General features: G+C 33.3%; 1 protein-coding gene across 3 annotated transcripts in view; it reads right to left on the bottom strand.

Moving 5' to 3' along the window:
- Nucleotides 1-24,152, bottom strand: part of TENT2 (terminal nucleotidyltransferase 2) — a 67,991-nt gene that overhangs the window by 28,198 nt on the left and 15,641 nt on the right. For 2 of the 3 annotated variants that reach the window (XM_080803696.1, XM_080803697.1), the window contains 6 exons: nt 13,202-13,316; nt 13,021-13,112; nt 10,954-11,020; nt 8,516-8,585; nt 1,959-2,035; nt 1,176-1,304 (listed from right to left, as the gene is read on the bottom strand). In XM_080803696.1, coding sequence (XP_080659822.1) covers nt 1,176-1,304; nt 1,959-2,035; nt 8,516-8,585; nt 10,954-11,020; nt 13,021-13,112; nt 13,202-13,316 — 550 coding nt within the window. Of the gene's footprint in view, nt 1-1,175; nt 1,305-1,958; nt 2,036-8,515; nt 8,586-10,953; nt 11,033-13,020; nt 13,113-13,201; nt 13,317-24,152 lie in introns of all 3 variants that reach the window. The other variant, XM_080803695.1, reaches the window with a different exon arrangement.

Raw genomic sequence — 24,152 nt, forward strand, 5'->3', positions numbered from 1 at the left:
TCTATTCATTTTTTAGTTTCAGTTGCAACTTAAAAAGTACACTTGACTAAACCTAAACAACTCTGATAAATTTTTGGCACATAACTTCTCAATATATATATATATATATATATATATATATATATATATACAAACTCTAATACAGATACTATTTTTAAAATAAAATTGGTATCATGTTGCATATAAGAGTATATCATGGGTATTTTCTTCTATCATTAAATATCCTAAAAGCATCATTTTTGGCTAACATTATAATTAATTCCATCATACCGTATCCATTCTTAAAAACTTAAGATTATTTTGAATCTTCTGTTATCTCAATAAACACGATCAAAATCAGCCTAATATATAAATCCATACACGTATCCCTGATATTACCTTGGGATTAATTCCTAGAAATCCAATCACTGAATAACACTGAGTCAAAGGGTATGAACATAAATATTACAACAATGCTTCCTAAACTATGGAAATATCATTAGCCCAGAACAGATCAGACCCTAAATATCCTGATAAAGTGTCTTCTATTACAGTAACATCAAGTCTTTTAACCAATTTCCATGCCACCTCACAATAAATAAAACTTCTTTGACCAAAAAGAAAATCCTGTCTCAAGTGAAAAATAAAAAAACGTGATGAATGGTGCTTGAGCTTATTTTTATAGACCTTCTGAACATGTACATGTCTCAACATAATGGGTCCACAATACAGTAGTAAAAGTTCTTTGAATATAAAATACTGAAAAATTGTCAAAAAAATAAAAAACACAGTAAAACTTCCTTTATAATGTTTTCCAGGGAATAACATTTCTTCCCTTTTTTATAGGGGGAGGAAGGGTTGGGCAGAGAGAAAGGGAGAGCGAGATCCTTAAGCTTGAGCCATAAGTACTTTCCAAAAAGTACTTCAGCTTGACATGAGGCTTGATCTCACAACCCTGACATCATGACCTGAGCCAAGATCAAGAGTCGGATACTCAACCGACTGAGCCATCCAGGCACCCCCAGGAATAATATTTCTAAAACATCTGTTCAAAGCAACGAATTAGGAAACATGGTTTTCTGAAAGAACTTTTTAAAACAATGCTGTTTGAAGACAGAGTCAACAGAGAAGACATCATAATGAAGTTTAACTGTGTTTTCATTTTAAAACTTGGGAAAAAAAACGAAAATACTTACTTTGTAAATAGTGCAAAACCATCAATACAAGACTATAGCTGCTTAAAGTACCACGACTGGCATCATTTATTTCATGGTGACTTGCCCACTTCTTAATCACCAGTACTAACGGACGAACTCGATTTTCAACTGAAAGTAAAATTAAAACTTAAAAATGGTAAGAAAATATTATGGTTTCTTTGAAAGCTTCTATCATTTCCCAACTACAACAAAAAGAATATTGCCTCCCTATTTATTAAACACTTTGCTCACCATAAACGTGTCTTGCCTTTAAAAGGTATCTTAGTCACCTTTTAAAGATTATCATTAAAATTTGTTTTATTGACCTATAACTCTAGTAGTATATAATTTAGTGTAGCAATTTTTATAAATATAATAAAAGACACTACACATAAACATAATTAAACAGATGTCAGTATTTATTACAAACATCTTTTAAAAGGAATAAAGAGTAGGGGGTTACAGGGGTAGGAAAAGAATAAATGAAACAAGATGGGATCGGGAGGGAGACAAACCATAAAAGACTCTTAATCTCACAAAACAAACTGAGGGTTGCCGGGTGTAAGGGGGTAGGGAGAGGGTGGTGGGGTTATGGACATTGGGGAAGGTATGTGCTATGGTGAGTGCTATGAAGTGTGTAAACCTGGAGATTCACAGACCTATACTCCTGGGGCTAATAATACATTATATGTTAATTAAAAAATTAAAAAATTTAAAATAAAAAAAAGGAATAAAGAATGAAGGATAGAGAAGCTGGTAATTATTTGGAAATAAAAAACTTACGGTATGCATAAGTTCTGAGAAGGAATGTGTTTCTTATTCCAACAATATTGTTTACATTCAAGTCGAATTCCACACAACTATGAAGAGAGAAAAACACCTTAGCTCAAGTGTTTTTAAACATTAGCTCAAATGTTTTTAAACAAACTCCCTTGTAACTAAATTAATATTCATCTACCCTATCATGCAAAAATAGCATGAGCCCAAAGGCCAAATACTTTAAAATGAGGCACTAAAGAAATAAGAATAAATACATACTCAGTACATATGAGTAAGTGTATATTAAAAATATAAAACAGGATTACAGCTGCAAGATCCATAATGTACTACTAAGGCTCCAATTATCCTTAATAAAACAAATTTTAAAATTTCGCAGTCCTTTACAGATAAACAAAATTATGTGACCAAAAAACATTTCTGGCCAAACTATCCTACTGAGTTATATACCCTCAACTAATTTGGAATTAAAGCAACACTGCTTTAAAACAATAGAAATAAAATCATAAAGTACAGGTGAAAAAAATAGAAGGCTATACATTATATTCCCTCCAAAAAGGGTAAGACATAAAAAAGATATAAACTATAATATCATACCAAATTTAGCCACTGCTAATCTGGGAAGAACAGTGAAACACATAACAGAAGGGTTAATTCTTTGAAAGCAAAGAAACCACGCAATTTGCAATTTAGAAAATAGGGCATTAATGATGGGATCTACAAAGAAAGCCTAAACCCAAAATAAAAGGAAAGATTAATGAAAATTACATTATGAGGTCCAACTTCTTCTGCACACTGAGTTTTTCTATGAAATGACTGCTTAAAATGAAACTTAACAAAATTCCTTTCTACAAACTTTTAATTACAAAATGTGAAATTTACCAATTCAGGTTTTCTTGTTTTGGGAAATGAAACCCTATAATCTTTCAACTAAACATGCATACTAGTATTACCACTTCAGATATCATATATATTTGCCTTTGGGAAACTTACGGCAACAATGAAGACACATTCTCTAATTGTGTCTGAGCAAAGGTAATACTGAAACCAGTCTGCAATTCCTCTATATAACTCAATACAGAGGAAAAAACAGAAGGAAACCAGTTTGCAATTAAAAACTTTTCCAAAAATAGGATTTCAGAGCTTTAAAAATATCCACAGTACTTGCTTCAAATTCTACTTCTGGAAATACTAAAGTAATCCTATATATATAGCAAAAAGTTTATGTACAAAATGCTTATTCTAACAGGGGAGTAAGTAAGTTAATCACAACATATTCACTCAATGAAATACTACTGTAAAGCCATTAAAATGAAGCCAGAAAATGATCAATGGTATAAACAAATACCCATGACATATGATTAAATAAAAAAGTATAATCTCAATTTTAATTTTAAAAACTCTTATGCATTCATATGCATAGAAGAGGGACTAAAAGTTTTATACCAAAATGTTAGTATCACTTATCTTTGCGTGTTAAAAGTGGACTTTTTTATAAAAATGGTCTGTATATGGGGCGCCTGAGTGGCTCAGTAAGCCTCTGCCTTTGGCTCAGATCATGATCTCAGGGTCCTGGGATCAAGACCCGCATGGGGCTCTCTGCTCAGCAGGGAGCCTCCCCCTCTCCAGCCCCCCACCCCACTCAGCCTGCCTCTCTGCCTACTTGTGCGCTCTCTCTCTCTCTCTCTCTGTGTCAAATAAATAAATAAAATCTTTAAAATGGTCTGTATAGAGCATATAAAATGGTGTTTATAAAGAACACTTAAAAATGAAAAAGTTTGTTAATAATCTTAAATAGAAAAAGAAATGCACCAACACAGGACCACCCAAATACTTAAAGCAGTTAATAACAAACATAAAGGAAATAATCAACAGCAATACAGTAATAGTGGGGGACTTTAAAACCCCATTTACATCAATGGACAGAGCATCCAAACAGAAAATAAACAAGGAAACAGTGGCTCTGAATAACACATTGGGCCAGATGGATTTACCAGATATATTCAGAACATTCCATCCTAAAACAGCAGAATACACATTCTTTTCAAGTGCACATGGAAGTTTCCAGAACAGATCATACATTAGGCAACAAAACAAGTCTCAACAAATTTAAAAAGACCTAAGTCATTCCATGCATCTTTTCTGACCACAATGCTATGAAACAAAAAATCAACCACAAGAAAAAAATCTGGAAAAAGCAAAAACAAATGGAGATTAAATAACATGCTACCAAACAATGAATGGGTCAACCAAAACAAAACCAAAGAGGAAATCAAAAAATACACAGAGACAAGTGAAAATGAAAACACAATGACTAAGAATCTCTGTAAAGCAGCAAAAGTGGTCCAAGGGGGAAGTTTACAGCAACATAGGCCTACCTCAAAAAGTAATAAAAATCTCAAATAAACAACCTAACCTTACACCTAAACAAGTTAGAAAAGGAACAAAAACCCAAAACCAGTAGAAGGAAAGAAACAATAAAGATTAGAGCAGAAATAAATGAAATAAAAACTCAAACAAAAAACAATAGAACAGATTAGTGAAACCAGGAGTTGGTTCTTTGAAAAGATCAACAAACTTGATAAACCTTCAGCCCGACTCGTCAAAAAAAAAAAAAAAAAAGCGGGGGCGCCTGGGTGGCTCAGTCAGTGGGGCATTTGCCTTCAGCTCAGGTCATGATCCCAGTGTCCTAGGATTGAGTCCCGCATCTAGCTCCTTGCTCAGCTGGGAGCCTGCTTCTTCCTCTGCCGGCCACTCCCCCTGCTTGTATTCTCTCTCTCTCTCTGACAAATAAATAAATGAAATCTTTAAAAAAAAAAAAAAAAGCACACTCAAAAAAATCGCAAATGAAAAAGGAGAAATAACAACCAACACAGCAGAAATACAAAGGATTTTAAGAGAATATTATGAAAAATTATATGACAACAAATTGGACAATCTAAAAGAAATGGATAAATTCCCAGAAACCTATAACCTCCCAAAACTGAATCAGGAAGAAATGGAAAATTTGAATAGGCCAATTACCAGCAATGAAATTAAATTAGTTATCAAAAAACTCCATAGAAATAAAAGTCCAGGACCATATTAAAAAAAAAAAAAAAAAGTCCAGGACCAGAAGTCTTTACAGGTGAATTCTATCAAACATTCAAAGAACAGTTAATAAGTATGCTTTTCAAGCTATTCCAAAAAAAGAGAAGAAAATGAAAACTTCCAAATTCATTCTGAGTCCTGCGATTACCCTGATACCAAAACTAGATAAAAACACTACAAAAAAAGAGAACTACAGGCCAGTACCTCTGATAAATATAGATGTAAAAATCCTCAACAAAATATTACCAAGCCAAATTTAATACATTAAAAAAGCCATTCCTGACAATCAATTAGAATTTATTCCTGAGATGCAAAGGTTGTGCTCACTATTTGCAAATCAATAAATGTGACACATCACATCCATAAGAGAAAGACTAAAAACCATGCCATCATTTCAATAGATGCAGCAAAAGCACATGACAAAGTACAACATCCAATTATATATAATAAAAACCCTCAACAAAATAGGTTTAAAGGGGACATACCTCACCATAATAAAGGCCATATACTGAAAAACCCACCACTAACATCATATTCAACAGTGAAAAACTGAGAGCTTTCCCCCTAAGAACAAGAAAAGGATGCTCACTCTAGCCACTAAATGTGAGACCTGGAACCATAAAAATTCTAGAAGAGAGCACAGGCAGTAATTTCTCTCACATCAGCCAAAGCAACATTTTTCTACATGTGTCTTCTGAGACAAGGTAAATAAAGGCAAAAATAAACTACATCAAAATAAAAAGCTTCTGCGCAGTAAGGAAACAATCATCAAAACTAAAACAACCTACTAAATGGGGGAAGATATTTACAAACAACTTATACAACTCAACACCCAAAAAACAAAATCCAATTTTAAAAAAATGGGCAGAAAACATGAACAGACATTTCTCCAAAGATACCCAGATGGCCAACAGACATATGAAAAAATGCTCAACATCATTCATCATCAGGGAAATGCAAATCAAAATCACAATCAGATATTACCTCACACTTGTCAGACTGCTAAAATAAAAAAAATATAAGAAACAGTAACTGCCGGCAAGAAGGTGGAGAAAAAAGAACACTTGTGCCCTGCTGGTGAGAATGCAAACTAAAGCAGCCACTGTAGAAAACAGTATGGAAGTTTCTCAAAAAATTAAAAATAGAACTACCCATAATCCAGTCATCACATCACCTTACTGGACATTTATACAAAGAATACAAAAACACTAATTTGAAAGGATATATGTACCCCAGTATTAATTGCAGCATTATTTACAATAGCCAAGTTTGGAAGCAAACAAAATTTCCACCAAAAGATGAATGGGGATACATCTATCTATCTACATAGATTCATAGATAGATCTCACATATATGTGTCTATATATATACACAAACATACATAATGGAGTACTACTCATAAAAAAAAGTCTTATTTGCAACAACATGGATGGAGTTACAGGAGTATAATAATACCAAGTGAACTAAGTCAATCAGAGAAAGACAAAGACCAATACCATATAATTGCATTCATGTGGAATTAAAAAAAAATGAACAAAGGAAAAACAAATGAAGAGAGACAAACCAGGAAAAAGAGTCTCACCTATAGAGCACAAACAGATGGTTACCAGAGGGTAGATGGGTAGGGGAATGGGTGAAATAGGTGATGGGGATTAGAGCAGACTTACTATGATCAGCACTGAAAAATGCACAGAATAGTTGAATCACTATATTGTACACCTGAAACTAATATAGCTGTATGTCAACAATACTGGAATTAAAATTTAAAACTTAAAATAAAAGAGAGAAGGGGAGGGCACCTAGTTGATTCAGTCAGTTAAACATCTGACTCTCCATCTCAACCCCTAACATCTTGATGTAAGGATTGTGAGTCCAAGCCCCACACTGGGATGGAGCCTACTTAAAAAAAATTTTTTTTAATTAAAAAATTGTTAAAACTACAAAAAAAGGAAAGGAATAAAATTTTTATATGATTACTACAATCATGTATTTTTTAAAAATTATAATAAGCTAATAGTTTTATGTTTAGTTTATCTCCCTATAAAGTGCTTTAGGAAACTCTACCATTATTTATTTGGCAAAAATTCAATAAATATTTATACATTGGATGGATATTCGGATGAATGGAGGGGAAGGTATGAGCCAAATCTAAGAATTTGTTTAAAATATATATAGTCAAAAAAAAAATTTAAAAAATTAAAAATATATATACAGTCAATTCTAACTATTTGAGTAGGTATACTCTAAAACGGCACTGTAAACATTGAATTAATGAATAAAAAACCACCGCTCCTAGGGGAAATAAGGGGTTAGGTTTCCACAAGCCTTCAGTCAAAACATTTTCATCAATTGATCAAAACATAACTTTTATGTGTTTCCATTTAAAGACAACTTGTTCACTGACAATGAACTCAGAGCCAAACCCACTGTAACTCATGCCTGAACAAAGCATATCTAATACATGTACTTCCTCCATAAGGCACATCACAGCTTTATATACATAAACAATAGACAGTAACTCAGCACTACGCCAGGGGGCTATTTTAAACAGCAAAGGCACTCATAAAAAGTACCAAAATGTAAAAAACATGGCACTGAACTGGACTGTGAAAAGAATAATTATTTAACAATACAAAAGGTGAAACAAGAAGGCAAAGAGTCACATTCTTTAACCTCAGTTAGGAACCTGTGCATTGAGTGACTCAGAAATTTTCTCCACTCTGCACATGTCTACAAATAACCATGTGCTCCAAGTATTAATTTGGAGGGTTACAAAATAAATTTCATCAAGTAGGCAAATTCGTAAAGAATCCATGAATAATGAGGTTCAAGCATGTATATATTTGCACTTATATTTACGTAAAGAATTTCAGTATTACTTTCACAAAACTGGACTAGAAAACCTAATATTCACAATCCTATCTATTCTTTAGAAAACAACACATCTTGTTTAACCAATGAAATAGTCAACACCTATTTACATTTTATGTTCAGATATCATATAAAAGATTCCAATCCCAATGCCAATTAGAAATCCAATCAGTATTTCAGAACCCAGGCTGGTAGAGTGCACCGACAGATGTAATTACATGTACAACAACCCCCTTGATAGAAATACACATCAAATTTTGAAATACACAACAAATTTCATCAATTAAGATATGTTCTGAAGAGTGACTACATTTCCAAAAGGCAAGAGATCATTTAAAAATGTGAAATGTAAAAATATATATATATGTTTTTAAACGGATAGTTTCAAACACTCGAAATGTCAAGCAGAATAACTAAGTATAGTTAAGCATAAAAAATTGCCCAGACTATTCCAAAAAAAATCTCAAAGACCAAATCAAGCAGTTCTAAAAACTGATAAAGATAAGCTATTACACTGTAGCATGTATTTAATTATTTACATTAAAAGAACATCTAAAAATGATCTAAAGCAACTGAAAAACAAAAATTCAGTAATTATTTACCTGACTTTATCCCTGAACTTCACAATTGGCACTTTTGCTCGAATCAGCTGAGGTCTCTCAATGTAGCCAGCTGAAGGATAAAAGATAATGTGAGTACCTGTATGTAAATGTTTTTCAAATTCATAGTGTTCCAAAGCACATTTTTTAAAAATGGTATTTTACTAAACCAAAACAATGTAAAAGTCTTTGATAAGAAAGCAAAGGAAGGACACTATCACATTCTTCTAAGACTGAAATTTCCAATACCATTTACAGGGATTTGTATTTAAATTCAGAAATGTCACCTAATATCTAATAATATTCATAAAGAAATTCATCACAGCATTATAAGCATGAAAAATATCTCTAGTAGCATCAAGGTGATAAATTCTGGTATAGCACAAGGCAAAATATTATGGCAGCCATAAAAATCCTATTTATAAACAGTCTTTAATGGGAAAGGCCTACAACATGATACATGGAGTAGTGATACATTTAAGTAAATATGATCTCTAAGTGGAAGAATACATGTATTCATATTTTTATTCCATCAAACTTCATAATTTTTTAAATAATACAGGTCTATTATATGAAAGTAGGAAACTATAGAAAATTATTTTTGAAAAAACAGCTAACTTTTCCCAAAGGAAAAATTTCCTAATGCTGAAACTAAAGAAAAGCATAATGCCAGACTTAAAAGTGAAAAACTTTACTGTTACAATGCTTTTACCACCAAAATCATAAAATGTGTCAAGCTTCAAATACAATTTGTGTGCAGGAATTCAATGAGGTTGAATGAAAAATAAGATTAAGAGTTAAAAGTCCCAAGTTGCACGTACAGGTTCTGACAGCAACAAACGAACTATGCTCCTCAGGCAAATTACTAAACCCACTGATCATCATTCTCTTTAACTATGAAAAATAACAACTATGAATTAGATGATTTCTAATGTCCCTTCTTTTTTTAACATTATTTTAGATTATTTAGATTATATTACTTATTTTTATATATTTTTATTTATAATAATATAAATTATATGTTAGTATAATTTATATATTATATATTATATATTACATAAATAATATATATTATTTAATATTAATTTAATATTACATAAATAATATATTGTTTAATATTAATTTAATTAATTAATTTAATATTAAATTTTTTTAAAATTTATTTGTTAGAGCGAGCGAGTGAGCACAGGCAGACAGAGTGGCAGGCAGAGGCAGAGGGAGAAGCAGGCTCCCCGCCGAGCAAGGAGCCCGATGTGGGACTCGATCCCAGGACGCCGGGACCATGACCCGAGCCGAAGGCAGCTGCTTAACCAACTGAGCCACCCAGGTGTTCCAATTAAATTAAAATTTAAATTTGATTTTAAATTTTAATTTTTAATTAATTTAATTAATATTTAATGCTATTTAATATATATTTATATATAATATATAAAATTATACATAATATATAAATAAATTATACATATACAAATTATATATTATATATTTATATTTTATTGGATATATTTAAACAGTATATTATATACAAATATATAATAAATATATAAATAATAATATAATTTTTATATATTATTATTTCTATTATTTAGATATAAAACATGTTTTGACATGTTTTAGATTATTCTAATAATAGCTATGGAAAATCCATTTAAGGTATGAATTACTCCTTTATTTTACAAATGTGAAAACTTCAGTCCACTAAAATAAATCACTTGATTTATTTCTCACCAAAAACAGAACTTGTCCAGGGCAATAACTGGTCACTTTACTTTGTATTTTCCTGGTCAAAGCCTGACACATAGTAGTATCTGTTGAATAAATGGACACAGCCCTTTCCAACATCATATAGATACAGTGACTTCCACTGTCCACAGTATTCCATGGAAATTTAAAATAAATTATTTGAAATGGCTTAACATGTGGATTGAAATCCGCTTAGCTCACTTAATCAAGAATAAAATCTTATAATAAAATGGCCTATGTCAATAATTTTGCTTTTTGTTGGAGTAATTCATTTATGGGTTTCATGCTCAGTGATCCTATTTTTAAAATGTGACGTCATAAACTGCACGTCACTGCAAAACAGCCGAAATTCTCACTTCCCCACATGAATACTTTATGTATCACTCTTTTGGTTTTTCACAGGTACTTTGCACTACAGCTATTCATATTCATGTTTTGGCTTTCCCTATTGAATAGAAAAAGAACTGAAGCTTATATATACTTGAATTCCCAGTGCATGCTGTGGGATTATCTTACAAGTAAACTCAATAAAGAATTGTTATCTTTCTAATCAAGAGTTAAAAAGAATTCATTTGAAAAAAAGGATCCATATTATACCTATCGTGACCAGATAAACAATTCTTACCAGAAAATAAAGTGAGAGACATATTTAATAATTGTGTCAGATGACATATGAACTTGAGGCATATGAGACTTACAAAGTCTAGTACAGAAGTGTTTATGGACTAAGGTGAGTATGTGCCGTGCTTCAGTCTTCTGATTTACCTGAAAAAAACACTGAAAAGTTAAAAATAAAGTGTTTTTTCATTATCTTTCTAAATTTAGTGTTTTATTTTCTAAATGTTTCTCATCAAAAAGAAACCACAGTAGACCTTTCTTTTCAATATACATTTAATTACATTATAGAAAATGTCAACTTATATGCTGTCTTTCACATCAACATTCCCAAATCAATTCCTAATTATAAACTTAAGGCAAAATTTTAAAAATATTAAAACAGTCTTGTCATTTTTTTAAACTTTAGTATAAATGTACATAAAACAATCTTCTCCTAGAAAAAGAGAGGGCACCTGGGTGCCTCAGTTGGTGAAGCGTCAGCCTTCAGCTCAGGTCATGATCCTGGGTTTCTGGGACTAAGCCCCATACCAGGCTCCATGCTCAGCAAAGAGTCTGCTTCTCCTTCTCCCTTTACCCCAGCCCCCTACTCCTGATGCCTCTCTCTCTCTTTCTCAAATAAAATCTTCAAATTTAAAGATTTTTATTTATTTATTTGACAGACAGAGATCACAAGTAGGCAGAGAGGCAGGCAGAGAGAGCAGAGGAAGCAGGCTCCCTGCTGAGCAGAGAGCCCGAAGCGGGACTCGATCCCAGGACCCTGGGATCATGACCTGAGCCGAAAGCAGAGGCTTTAACCCACTGAGCCACCCAGGTTCCCAAAATCTTCAAATTTAAATAAAAAAAAAAAAAAGGAACGAAAGAAAAAAAAGAACTAACAGAATTTTAACTTTCTATAACTTGTTACATTTCCCTATCTAGAGTGTGAGCTTCTTAAGGATAAGGTTCAAATCCATGGTGTCTCACTCTAAGTTCTAACATGATTCAAACATATGAACAAAAGAGGATTAGTGAGATGTGGCTGAGTATAGAGTCTAACTCTGAGAAAAAGATTTAATTAAAACTCCAGTATTCTTCACTATGTTTATTATTTCTGAAGCTTTTTTTCAAAGTTTTCCTTTACATGATTTCAAAGCCTAGAAACATGTCAGTTTCTTTCCTGGAATAAATAAATCTCTTTCTGATTTGTAGTAACTAGAAGCAAATTTTGTTAATGAAATAATAAAAATAATAAAGATACATACTACTATGATTCAGTAGATTTTTTCTTGTTTTCAAAGAGGTGGCATGTAATAAGGCATATTAAAACTATAGTTAAATTAATCTTTGGTAATTCAGAAGAAACCTCAGCATATTAAAGAGATTGCTTTAAGTTAGCTTAGTGAACACCAACTGCTGTAGTACTAAGGACAAACAAGAGTATCAATTAACAGGAAATTCAAATATAAAACTAAATAACAAAATTTGGTTGCTAAACAAAAATAAAAAGAAACAAACCCAAAATATCATAGAAAAATATATTCAATCACAACAGTCTTTTTTTTAAAAGTCAGTCAGTGTAATCCCTTTTTGTACTCCCAAAATAAGAACTCCAATCCCCATAGCATTTTCAAAGGGTAAGGAAAGATTAAAAATAGAATCACTGATAATTCAAATGGAAAGGAAATATATCAAAATAATACTGACACATACTCTTCTTGTTGTATCCTGGCAACACATCCAATCCAATGACATTTCAAAACAGAGGCAGAGCAAACACAGTGAAGCCACCTTGCTTCAACAACTTAAAAATAAATTAATGCTAAAATCTCTGTTATGTTTATTTGTGCATATGCACACACCTTAAAAGAAAAAGCAGCACTTCCTGGCTTTCCTTTAATTACCATGAACAGAGAATCCAAAGAACTAATTAAAACAAAACAAAATTTTTCCTTCTATGATTTTTTAAAAAAATAGATTCCATACCCAGCACGGAGCCCAAAGTGGGCCTCAAACTCACGACCCTAGGATCAAGACCTGAGCTGAGATCAAGAGTCAGATGCTTAACCAACTGAGCCAACCAAGGTGTCCCTCTTCAATAATTTTTATATGAAACTTCCTGAATGATTTAACATGAAAAGAACAATTGCAATAAATGTTTCATTACTTACTGGTTCTTCTTTAACAACTAAGCATAAATCACCATCACTGCTCCGGGTACCAAATCCATTTAAAGAGGACCCAACCAAAAAAAGTCTGCTTTCTAGAGAAACAGAATGGAATTATAAGGTATTATTTAAAATTTAAAGTAGGAATGCATATACAAAGGGCATGCAAAATAGGGAAACATACGTGGAAATAACAGCTGAATTTCTCTCTGTAGCTGTGTTCGACACAGTTCTTTCTTCTTTAAATCACTTACTTGCTGCTGACATGCTTCAAATAACTCCAGTATCTGTTGACTCAACTTGAATCCACCGCAAAAAAAGCAAAAATTTTGTTCAGAAATTTAAAGTAAATTATCATACTAAGAAGTATAAAACAACACTACCAACAGTATTTTAAAAATGAGTATTTATTACCTCCTTAACACTTTCCAAAACTACTGTCACTCAATAGTTACTTAAAAACTGAAATAGTTACTAACTTTTCCAAAGTATCATTGATAAATCACAGAAAAGTACAGTTGGTCACAGAAAATTCTTAATGAGTATAACCCATGGCACAGCAAACTACAATCTTCACTTGCTGCCTGTTTTGGGAAGGCACATGAGCTAAGAATGGTTTTTGTATTTTTAAAAGGTCATAAAAACAAAACAAGTAAAGATATGCAACAGAAACATATGAGTGGCAAAGTCTAAAACAGTTACTATCTGTCCCTTTAAAAAAGAAGTTTGCCCAACCCAATATTCATACCACCAATAATAAATATTAACAAACTTTTAGAAGAAAAGCCCCTTGGTGGTCCTTGCCCATGCAAACCACCCTCTTTCCCCATTTTTACAATACTGGCCTGAACCCTGTCTTCTTGTTGCCATCTATGGATAGAGATCTTGCTCATCTACCTATCCGGCTCACACTTTCCCCTACAACCCAACTCTCAACCATCATCACAGCTAATTTCCTCATCTACAATGGGCTAGATATCTCAACATACTCCCACCATTTCTGAACTTCTCTTACTTCAATATTTTTCATCAGCATCACTCCCACAGCCATAACACAGCCTTTACAATGAAAAAGAACAGACCACTGATATTTTAAATTCCAGTATACTATCTTGGCTTCAATCTGTCCAAATCTTACTTTCTTACTCCCCTCATACCTCCTCCAGAACCACATAGACCTGGAGTCCTCTGAATCCTCCCTTTTTTCCCAGCTCATTAGCACCTGTATGGTATAATTTGCTTCCCTGTCCAGTCTGTATCACAAAGTCCATCCCTTGAACCACTCTCTTCTATCATGCTTTAACATTATTCCCTTGTCATGCTCAGTCTAACACCTGTCCTGAAAAATCCTTAGCTCTTACATCAGAACATATAACTGAAAAAAATTTTAAAATCACAAAACTAGTATCTTTCAACTTTATATTTTAAAGCTTAGCCTAAGGTTGGTCCTTAGCATCATTCAGACTTCCATACCTCTGGTTAGAGGTATGGTTTCATTTTTCATCATCATCATTCTAAAATCTTTACTTCTTTCCTCAAGTCCCCTATACTTACCTTATTCTCTCTAGCAAATAACTTTACATAAAGTTTACTAAGAAAATTGAAAATAGCAGATATAACATTCCTCAGCTTGCTAACTGCAAGCTTTTTGCAAACTAACACATCTGAATGAATCTCATCTCTTTACCCCTTCTGTTGGACAAACTGTTCTCTTTCCCTGTTCAAAGTTAATACCTCTACCAAAACTTTTCTACCAAGCCTCCTGGTCCCTTCCAGGGCACAAATACTTCCATCAGTTTTTCCATATCTCTCTTGCATTTTCAACCTCTCCCTCTCTAGGACTTCCCCATGACCAGGCACAACTCTCACCCATCATTTAAAATGTTTTCTTAAAACAGACAAAACAAAGAAATAGACTCATACACACAGAAAACAAAGTGGTGGTTGTCAAAAGGAGGGAGTGGAGGAATGGCAAAATAGGTGAAAAGAATTAAGAGATACAAATTTTGTTACAGAATAACTACGTTATAGGTTTGAAAGGTGGGGCATAGGGAACATAATAAATAATATTATAATTTATAACTTTATACTGTGACAGAATAATTACACTTAATGTTGTGAGCATTTCCTAACATACATAATTGTCAAATCACTATACTGTACACCTAAAACTAATATATTATTATATGTCAACTGTACTTCATTAGAAACAAATTTTTTAATTAAAAAAATGAATTTTTAAATAGACTGACAAAAAATAAGTTAACAAAACATTTTCTTTTGTCATGTTTAGAATACACATTTAAAGAAGGCAGAGGCAGTCTGGGCAATTAGGCAATGAAAGAGACATCATTTTTTAAATTCCCTTTGACAACAATATTAATATACTTAACATTACTATTTTAATAGTTTTTAATAACCCTCCCTCCAAAAATAGAGCAACCAGAATAAAACAAACATATAAAACAAAACCAAAATAAAATAAAACAGGGCTAACAAATACAAATGATTACATATTACTCATGAACCCCAAAATATGAGCAACTGGGACCAAATACCAATAGCAGCAAGACCCATTAAGAAGAAAAAAAGGAAAAAGATTTTAGACAGTCCGAAAGTCAGACCACCCAGAAATCAAACTGCCTATAGGTAGTACTTCCTGACCCTTTCCTCAAATTCAGCAACCAAAACTGGGGGAGAGCTGCACAGACTATACCCAAGAGTTCACAGGTAAATGCAAGAGGATCACAGAAAGATCAGAAATCTCAAAACAAAGTGAAAGCTCCTTTCTTAGACAGAGCAACACACCAGCAGGAACTACCAGGAAGAGAAATCTAAACTAAACAGTAGAGAGCCATAGGGACAAAGAAAACACAGTCCAGAATGAAAATGATTCTGACTCCCAGGGGCATCTGACAACGTCTGGCAACATTTTTAGTTATCATACTGGAGGGAAGACATGTGCCACAGGGTGGCACACTGGAATCTACAAGTGAGAGGCCAGGATGCCACTAAATAGCCCATAATGAATAGGACAATCCCTCATGGCAAAGTTTATCTGACCCAAAATGCTGAAAAATCCTAGTCTAGATAAAAGTTAAGAGAAAGGAGAGAAAAGGTCTCAGAAAGTGTATTTCTGAATACTACATAACTAGACAAGAGGATTCCTAAAGCCATATATCTAGGAAAGCTAGTCTGCCCAACCATTCTAATTTAAAACTAGTACAGGAAAAGGCACCTCACTTTTATTTGTATTTGTTAAATGCAAATTTTGGTATCTCAGAAAGAAAGTTGAGAATGAGAGGACAGAAAAAAATAATGCTTAAAAAGGACTCTGGTCAGGGGCACCTGGGTGGCTCAGTGGGTTAAAGCCTCTGCCTTCGGCTCGGGTCGTGGTCCCAGGGTCCTGGGATGGAACCCCGCAGCAGGCTCTCCGCTCAGCAGGAGGCCTGCTTCCCCTCCTCTCTCTCTGCCTGCCTCTCTGCCTACTTGTGATCTCTGTCTGTCAAATAAATAAATAAATAAATAAGGACTCTGGTCAATTTTTTGTCTTTTTGGGTTTTTGTTTTGTTTTTTTGTTTTCTTCTCTTGCTTTATTTTTTGAAGATTTTATATATTCATTTGAGACAGAGAGATACAGAGAGAGCGCTTGAGCAGGGGGAGAAGCAGGCTGAGAAGGAGCAGCAGACTCCCTGCTAAGCTGGGAGCCCAACATGAGGCTCAATCCCAGGAGCCAGAGCTCATGACCTGAGCCCAAGGCAGATGCGCAACCATCTGAGCCACCAAGGCACCCTTCATACAAAGATTTTATAAGAAAACTGAGAATACAGTAACACTCCTACAGATAACAAACCACACCAGAAAGACCTGTCCGCAAAACTACTGGAAATTTAAACATAATGTATCAAGCCAAAGTTCTTTCTCTTATGTTTTAATTTTCCAAAAAGATAAGTGACTATAAAGTATATATACTAGTACTAACAAAAAAATTTGGAAATCTACGTTTTAAAAACTTATCAAAGGCAGCAAAAAAAAGTATTTAGAAATATATTTACAAAAGATATATAAAAGTTGTATACTTAAAATTATTAAGTACTGATGTGGAAAATTAAAAATCTAAATAAATGGAGAGCTATACCATGTTCATGGATCAGGTAACTATTGTTAAGATGTTAATGCTCCTGAAATTAGAGTCAATACCATCAAAACAAACTAAAATACCCAGGAGGTTTGTTTCTAGAAGTTGAGAAAGTAACTTTAAATTTTATTTGAAAGGCAAAAGACCAAGAATAGCGGAAAAAAAAAAAAAAAAAAGGAAGAAGAAAGTTGGAGAATTTGCCTTACCAGACTTTAAGACTTATTTACTGTAACAGTTACAGTAAATAAGAAAGAAAAGTATGGCATAAGCAAAAGGATAGATTAAAAAGATAACAAAAAATGCTGAAATATTCATGAATATAATATACCTTTCATGTACTTCACACTAATGAGGGAGACAGGTATGGATGAAATAAAATTCATAGTTATGTTGGTAGTTTTCAGACGAGATCAGGCGCGTTCAGGGTGGTATGGCCAAAGATTTGAAAGAAGTTGCCAATAAAGGGGTTAATATAAAATTTTAAATAACACTTAAACTTGAGTTTTATTCATTTGCAGAACTGGCAAACTACGGCCTGTAAGCCAATCACTATCCCTGGACTATTTTGCAGAGGCAGTAACAAAATAATTTTTGTATTTTTAAGCATTGTTTCAAAAAGAGAGAAAAGAAAAAAGAATATTTAACAGAGGGACCCCACATACCCCATTATGTCTAAAATATTTACTAGTTGGCCCTTATAGAAAAAGTTTTGCCAACCCCATGATCTAGAGAATCAGTTAGGCAGATCAATACAATCCTAGAACTAATAGTAGGTACTATATTACATATGACTACTTTTCTTGGGTAGCAAAAAGAAATTTCTTCACAACAATGCTCACATTTAAGAAGTTCTTTCATCCGAATGAGATCCATATAGAAACATTCCTATACAAAAAATTTATGATTATGTGAAAAATATAAAATTCTATATACTTGCTCCTTTCCCTTTTTTACATTCATGGAAACATTTCTTCTCTTTCAAGTACTACTATAATGGAGAACTAACAGGTTTCTATACAAAAGAATTCTCCTCACTATCTAGCTATTTACTTAGGGATTCACATTATCAATTATGTTCCTGCATCCTAGAACAGACACCATATAGAATATAGAGTACAAATGAAACAAAACGCAAAATAAATGTACATACATGCTGAAATATGACGTCTACTACTTAAATTTAGAGAAATATTTCAGAAGATGGCTCAATGTTCTTATAATTCAGAGGGGGACAAAATGTATGATATGAATTCTCCTCAGCTGATAAATATCAGCCATCAAATATTCAAATCATGTACGTAATACCAAGGTGACTATGAGTAACGGCACTTTAGGAACTTTCTTTAATTGCTTTTGTTTCACTCAGAAGTATATATTTCCTCATGTTGGTTTAAAAATTACTCCAACAAAGTATTCATAAAATAGATTATTCTTATAGTTGTTTCAATGTCTACAATACTACCTGTTTAGGCTGCCTCCCTGTTTAGACTCCCAAGGTCTATTACTTTAATTTAAAAGTACTTGTAGAAGATATCTCTTTCTCACTATAAGTAAAAGTTACATCTGTTCAAAACTGTACAAAAGTCTCACCTCCATATAAAATACTAAAATAAATATTTCTTCCAAATATAAACATTCATTTTTCCTAAAAAATATTATAACCTGTCTTCAAAGTCAGGCTTAAAGAAATTACCAATGAAGTTTCTGTCTTAGGTCAACACGAGCCATCAAGGACATGTATAGATTGAAATTCAGAAAAGTTTTTAAATGTGTCACTAAATAAAGCTTAAGGTGTAACTTTTACATGTCACCAACAGCTTCTACATCTGTCTGTGCTAGCTGGGTCCCCACGTAAAAGAAAGTGAAAAAAATCTTTCACCTAGGATTACCAAGACCTGATCACATACTATATGAAAACAGTAACAGGTTTTTGACTAAATGTAAGTGCTACCTGAAACAACAAACATAACTCTGTAAGGAGCTTTCAAAGACCAGAGCCAATAAAATTAAATATGGTACAGAAAACACTAGTTATGAATTCGTAAACATTTCAACAAAAACTGGCAATTCCTCAGGCTCTCTCCTGCTCTCTCCCCTCAGGCAACAAAGATTGCCATAATCTTAGTTATATACATAACTCTGGATAAATAAAGCTAGAAATGCAATAAAAGTTTAAATTCATTATTGATGCTAAATTCCCTTTCTCTTAAAATTAGCTAAAATAAAACAGAATCAGGAAAATGCCATGCCGAAAACAACACACTCCTTGTTAGTGTGTTACATTATTATGTTTTTGTGTGGAGCAGAGTCTTCTTAATTTATAAAATGGCACAGTGATTAGGCCATTTGAATTACTGATTTCTTCCCCTTAAGTCTGATTGCTTTTAGGCATGTATTATTACCGAACTTGACCAAGAAATAAAAGAAGAATAGAAAAACAAAGCAATCTTTCACTTGAGGACCTGTTCTGCAGAGTCCTGGCCTAGATTTTCTACAGAAAAATACACCTTAGTACCTTTCAAACTTTTCTGACACATACATTATAAAGATAGAACTGTAGGAATAAATTTAAACAAGGAGGTGAAACAAGGAGGTGAAAGACCTCTACAATGAAAACTATAAAATATTGACAAAAAAAAGAAATTCAAGACAACAAATAAAATGAAAGATATCCCGCATTCATGGATTGGAAGAATTAAAATTGTTAAAATTGTTAAAAAGTCCAAATTTATCTACAGATTTAATGCAATCCCTATGAAAACGCCAATGGCATTTGTCACAGAAAAGGCATTGGTAAAAGTCCTATAAAATCACAAATAACCCAGAAAAGCTATAGCAATCTTATAACAACAAAGGAAGCATTTACACGCCTGACTTCAAATTATATTACAAAACTATGGTAATCAAAATAGTACGGTACAGGCATAAAAACAGACACACAAACCACTACAGAGCCCAGAAATAAACCCATATATACACAGTTAACTTATCTTTGACAAAGGTGCCAAAACTACACAATGGAGAGACTATACAAAAAGGATATTCTTCAACAGTGTTGGGCAAACTGGGTATCTACATGTAAAAGAATGAAACTGGACCCTTATCTTACACGATACAAAAAAATCAACCCAAAGTGGTTTAAAGATTTAGAAGTAAGACCTGAGGTTGGGGCGCCTGGGTGGCGCAGTGGGTTGAAGGCAGAGGCTTTAGGCTCAGGTCCTGATCTCCGGATTGAGCCCCGCATCGGGCTCTCTGCTCCGCAGGGAGCCTGCTTCCTCCTCTCTCTCTCTGCCTGCCTCTCTGCCTACTTGTGATCTCTGTCTGTCAAATAAATAAATAAAATCTTTAAAAAAATAAAAAATAAAAAATAAAAGTAAGACCTGAAACTGTAGAACTCTTTAGAAAGCATAGGGTAAAAGCTCCTTGACCGTGGTCTTGCAATGATTTTTTGGACCTGACACTAAAACCACAGGCAAGAAAAGCTAAAATCAACCAGTGGGACTACATCTAACTAAAAAAATTCTGCACAGCTAAAGAAACAGTCAACAAATTGAAAAAGGAACCTACAGAATGGGAGAATATATTCGCAAACAACAGATCCAATAAGGAGTTAATATCCAAAATATCTAAGAAACTCATATGACTCAACAGCAATCAATTTTAAAATGTGCAAAGGACCTGAACAAACATTCTTCTGAAGAAGATACACAAATGCCAACAAGTACCTGAAAAGATGTTTAACATTACTAATCATCAGGGAAATGCAAATAAAATCCACAATGAGGTATCATCTTACCCTTGTTAAAATGCTATTATCAAAAAGTTAAAGGTAACAAGTATTGACAACAATACAGAGGAAAAGGAAACCCTTATACACTGTTGGTGAAAATGTAAATTTTACATTCACATTGTGATATTACAATCACATTGGAAAACAGTAATATGGAGGCTCCTCAAAAAATTAAAAATAGAACTACCATATGATCCAGGATTTCCACTTCTGGGTATATATTCAAAAGAAATAGGATCACTATCTCAAAGCAGTATCTGCACTTCCATGTTCACTGCAGCATTAAACACAGTAGCCAGGGACACCTGGGAGGCTCAGTCTGTTAAGCGTCTGCCTTCAGCTCGGGTCATGATCCCGGGGTCCTGGGATCAAGTCCCACATTGGGCTCCCTGCTAAGCGGACAGCCTGCTTTTCCCTCTCCCTATCTCTCCCCCTGCTTGTGCTCTTTCCCTGGCAAATAAATAAATAAAATCTTTTAAAAAATAAAAAATAAAAAAATAAACACAGTAGCCAAGATATGGAAACATTCTAAATGTCTGTCAATGGATAAATGGATAAAGAAAATGTGGTATTAATACCACACCCATACACATTCATATACACATACACAATATACATACATACCCACACATATACATAGACAATGGAATATTATTTGGCCCTACAAAGAAGGAAATTCTGCCATTTTCAACAAGGACAAACCTGGAAGACATTAAGCTAAATAAGATAAACTAGACATAAAAATATTGCATGATCTCACTTATCTTAAATCTTAAAAAGTCAAATAAATAAGTAGAGAGTAGAATGGTAATTATCAGGAGCTGGGAGGTAAGGGGGAAATGGGGTGATGTTGGTCAAAGCATACAAACTTGCAGTTCTAGGACAGTTCCAGAAATACAATATATAATACGTTGACTTTAACTAATAATAATGCATTATATATACTTGAAATTAGCTAAAAGAGTAGATTTTAGTTGTTCTCACCACAAAAAAATATGGTAACCAAGTGAGGTGAAGGACATTAGCTTGATTATGGTATTCATTTCACAATTTATAGACATTATAGACATTATAGTATACACCTTAAATATATACAATTTTTGTCATTCACACTTCAATAAAGCTGGGAAAAAGGAGGTAGGTAGGAGATGTGGGCATACACATTTTAACTACAGTTGACATTTGAACAACACAGGTTTGAAATGCACAGGTCCACTTGGACTTTTTCAATGAATACAGTATAGTACTATAAGTGTATTTTCTTTCGTATGATTTTAACATTTGTTGTCCAGCTTATTATAAGAATACAGTACATAAAACACATTAACATACGGTAGGCTATTAGAGAAGTTTTTTGGGTGTCAAAAATTATACGCAGATTTTCAACTACATAGGAGGCTAGATCCCCTCATCACTGTGATGTTCAAGGGCCAACTGTATTGGAAATTCAGTGAGCTAGCACTTTACAAACATTTTATCCCCTTTTAAAATTTGTTTCTAAATAAGTAAAATAATGAAACTTCTTTTAAAATTTTTTTAAAGATAGAGCCTCTAAGAGATCTATAACTGTCCCTAAACTGTTACTCCAAGGGTGCCAAGAGGATCCATAAAATTTTCTCCTTTGCAAAATTTAACATTATACAAGAAACTTGAGTAATTCATTCATAATCATCTTTTTATTTTACAATCAATACCAAGAATACCACAGCCTAACCTCATCTCAACTAAAAATTCAAAATCAATTACTTCAATTCACATAGTATCTTCAAACTAACCAGAATTTCCAAAGAACAGTTACAATAGATAGAATTCAGGAGCTTGATTAACTCTTGATTCCTCTACAGCCTCTTTTTTGTCCAGGCAACCATATATTCACCTAAAAGCTAGAGTGAAATAAAAGTTAATTCAGGAAGGTAATTCAGATATCTTAAAGAGTTGTTTGTTAACACAGCAACTTGAAAAACAGGCAAAAGATTTTAAAATGGAGGAAAAAAGTAAACTCAGAGGGTATTCATTTTAAATGAACCTTAAATCTTTAGGTTTCAAAAGGAAGAATATGAAGTTTCAAAGTAATTAAAGCTTTTACTAACAAAATCTTTCCTTGGAGCTGGCTGAACCAGTTGACTGATATAATATTAATTACAATAAATTTATTATTACCAATCTTAGATCAGTCAGTCATCTACACTGTATAGCAAGTACTATTTCAAGTTCTCCATTCTATTTCTCTGGTCACAGCTTGATTTCCTGCACTCAGCCAATGCTATTTCAAACCTCCGCCATTCTCAAAACTTGGACATCCCACTTCATTCTCCCAACTCGTAATAGATGACCTTGCACAATAACTCAGAAAGAAAACAGGGGAAGCCACTCAACTATGGGAACTCCACATTAACTTCTCCATATCATACCTACAAACTTCCTTGTTATCTATACCTATCCTCCCTTCCTATCCAATTCCAAAAAGTTTTTCTCTCACCTAACGCCAATTACTCTATCTATAAGCAGGATCCATGCCCCTTCTACCTTCTGAGGAATCTTACTATGATTGTTCTTTTGTTTGCGGAGTGGTTAATCTCCTCTCTCTCCACTAAATCTTTCCCATAAACATTTATATGTGGTTGAAGTTTCTTCAACTTAAAAAAATCTTTGTTCTAATTTCAAATCTTTAGCTCCTCCCCTTTACAGCAAAACTTCCCCAAAACAGTTGTATATATGCTTTTAATTTCCATTTCTGCTTTCCAATTCTCTCCACAAACTATTTTAGTCTTGAATCCAGGCTCTTTTTTCTCCCTGAACAATCATATCCACCCTCCCGGCTTCAATTACCATCTATATGCCAATGATGACCAAACATACATTGCTGGTCAGTATCTTTGCTGTGAATTCCAGATCTATAATATAAAACTTCCATCTCTAATATCTAATTTGATGTTTCAAATGCAATAAAGACATGTCCAGACTTCATGAGGCCCCTGCTTATCCTCCAATTCCTATTAAACACAAATACACATAAATATTGCTGCTCCTCCATTTTGTTCCACCTCAGTGAATGATCCTACCATGAATCCACGTAGAAGCCTGAAACTTAGAAGTAATCCTCAGTACCCTCTTCTCTATCTAATCTAGTTATTCTCAACCAGAGGCAATTCTGCAGTTTACCACTGCTCTTAGGCTGAACACCAAAATAACATACTAGTCTTTGGC

The sequence above is a fragment of the Martes martes genome, assembly GCF_963455335.1.
Source record: "Martes martes genome assembly, chromosome: 5".
Lineage (NCBI taxonomy): Eukaryota > Metazoa > Chordata > Mammalia > Carnivora > Mustelidae > Martes > Martes martes.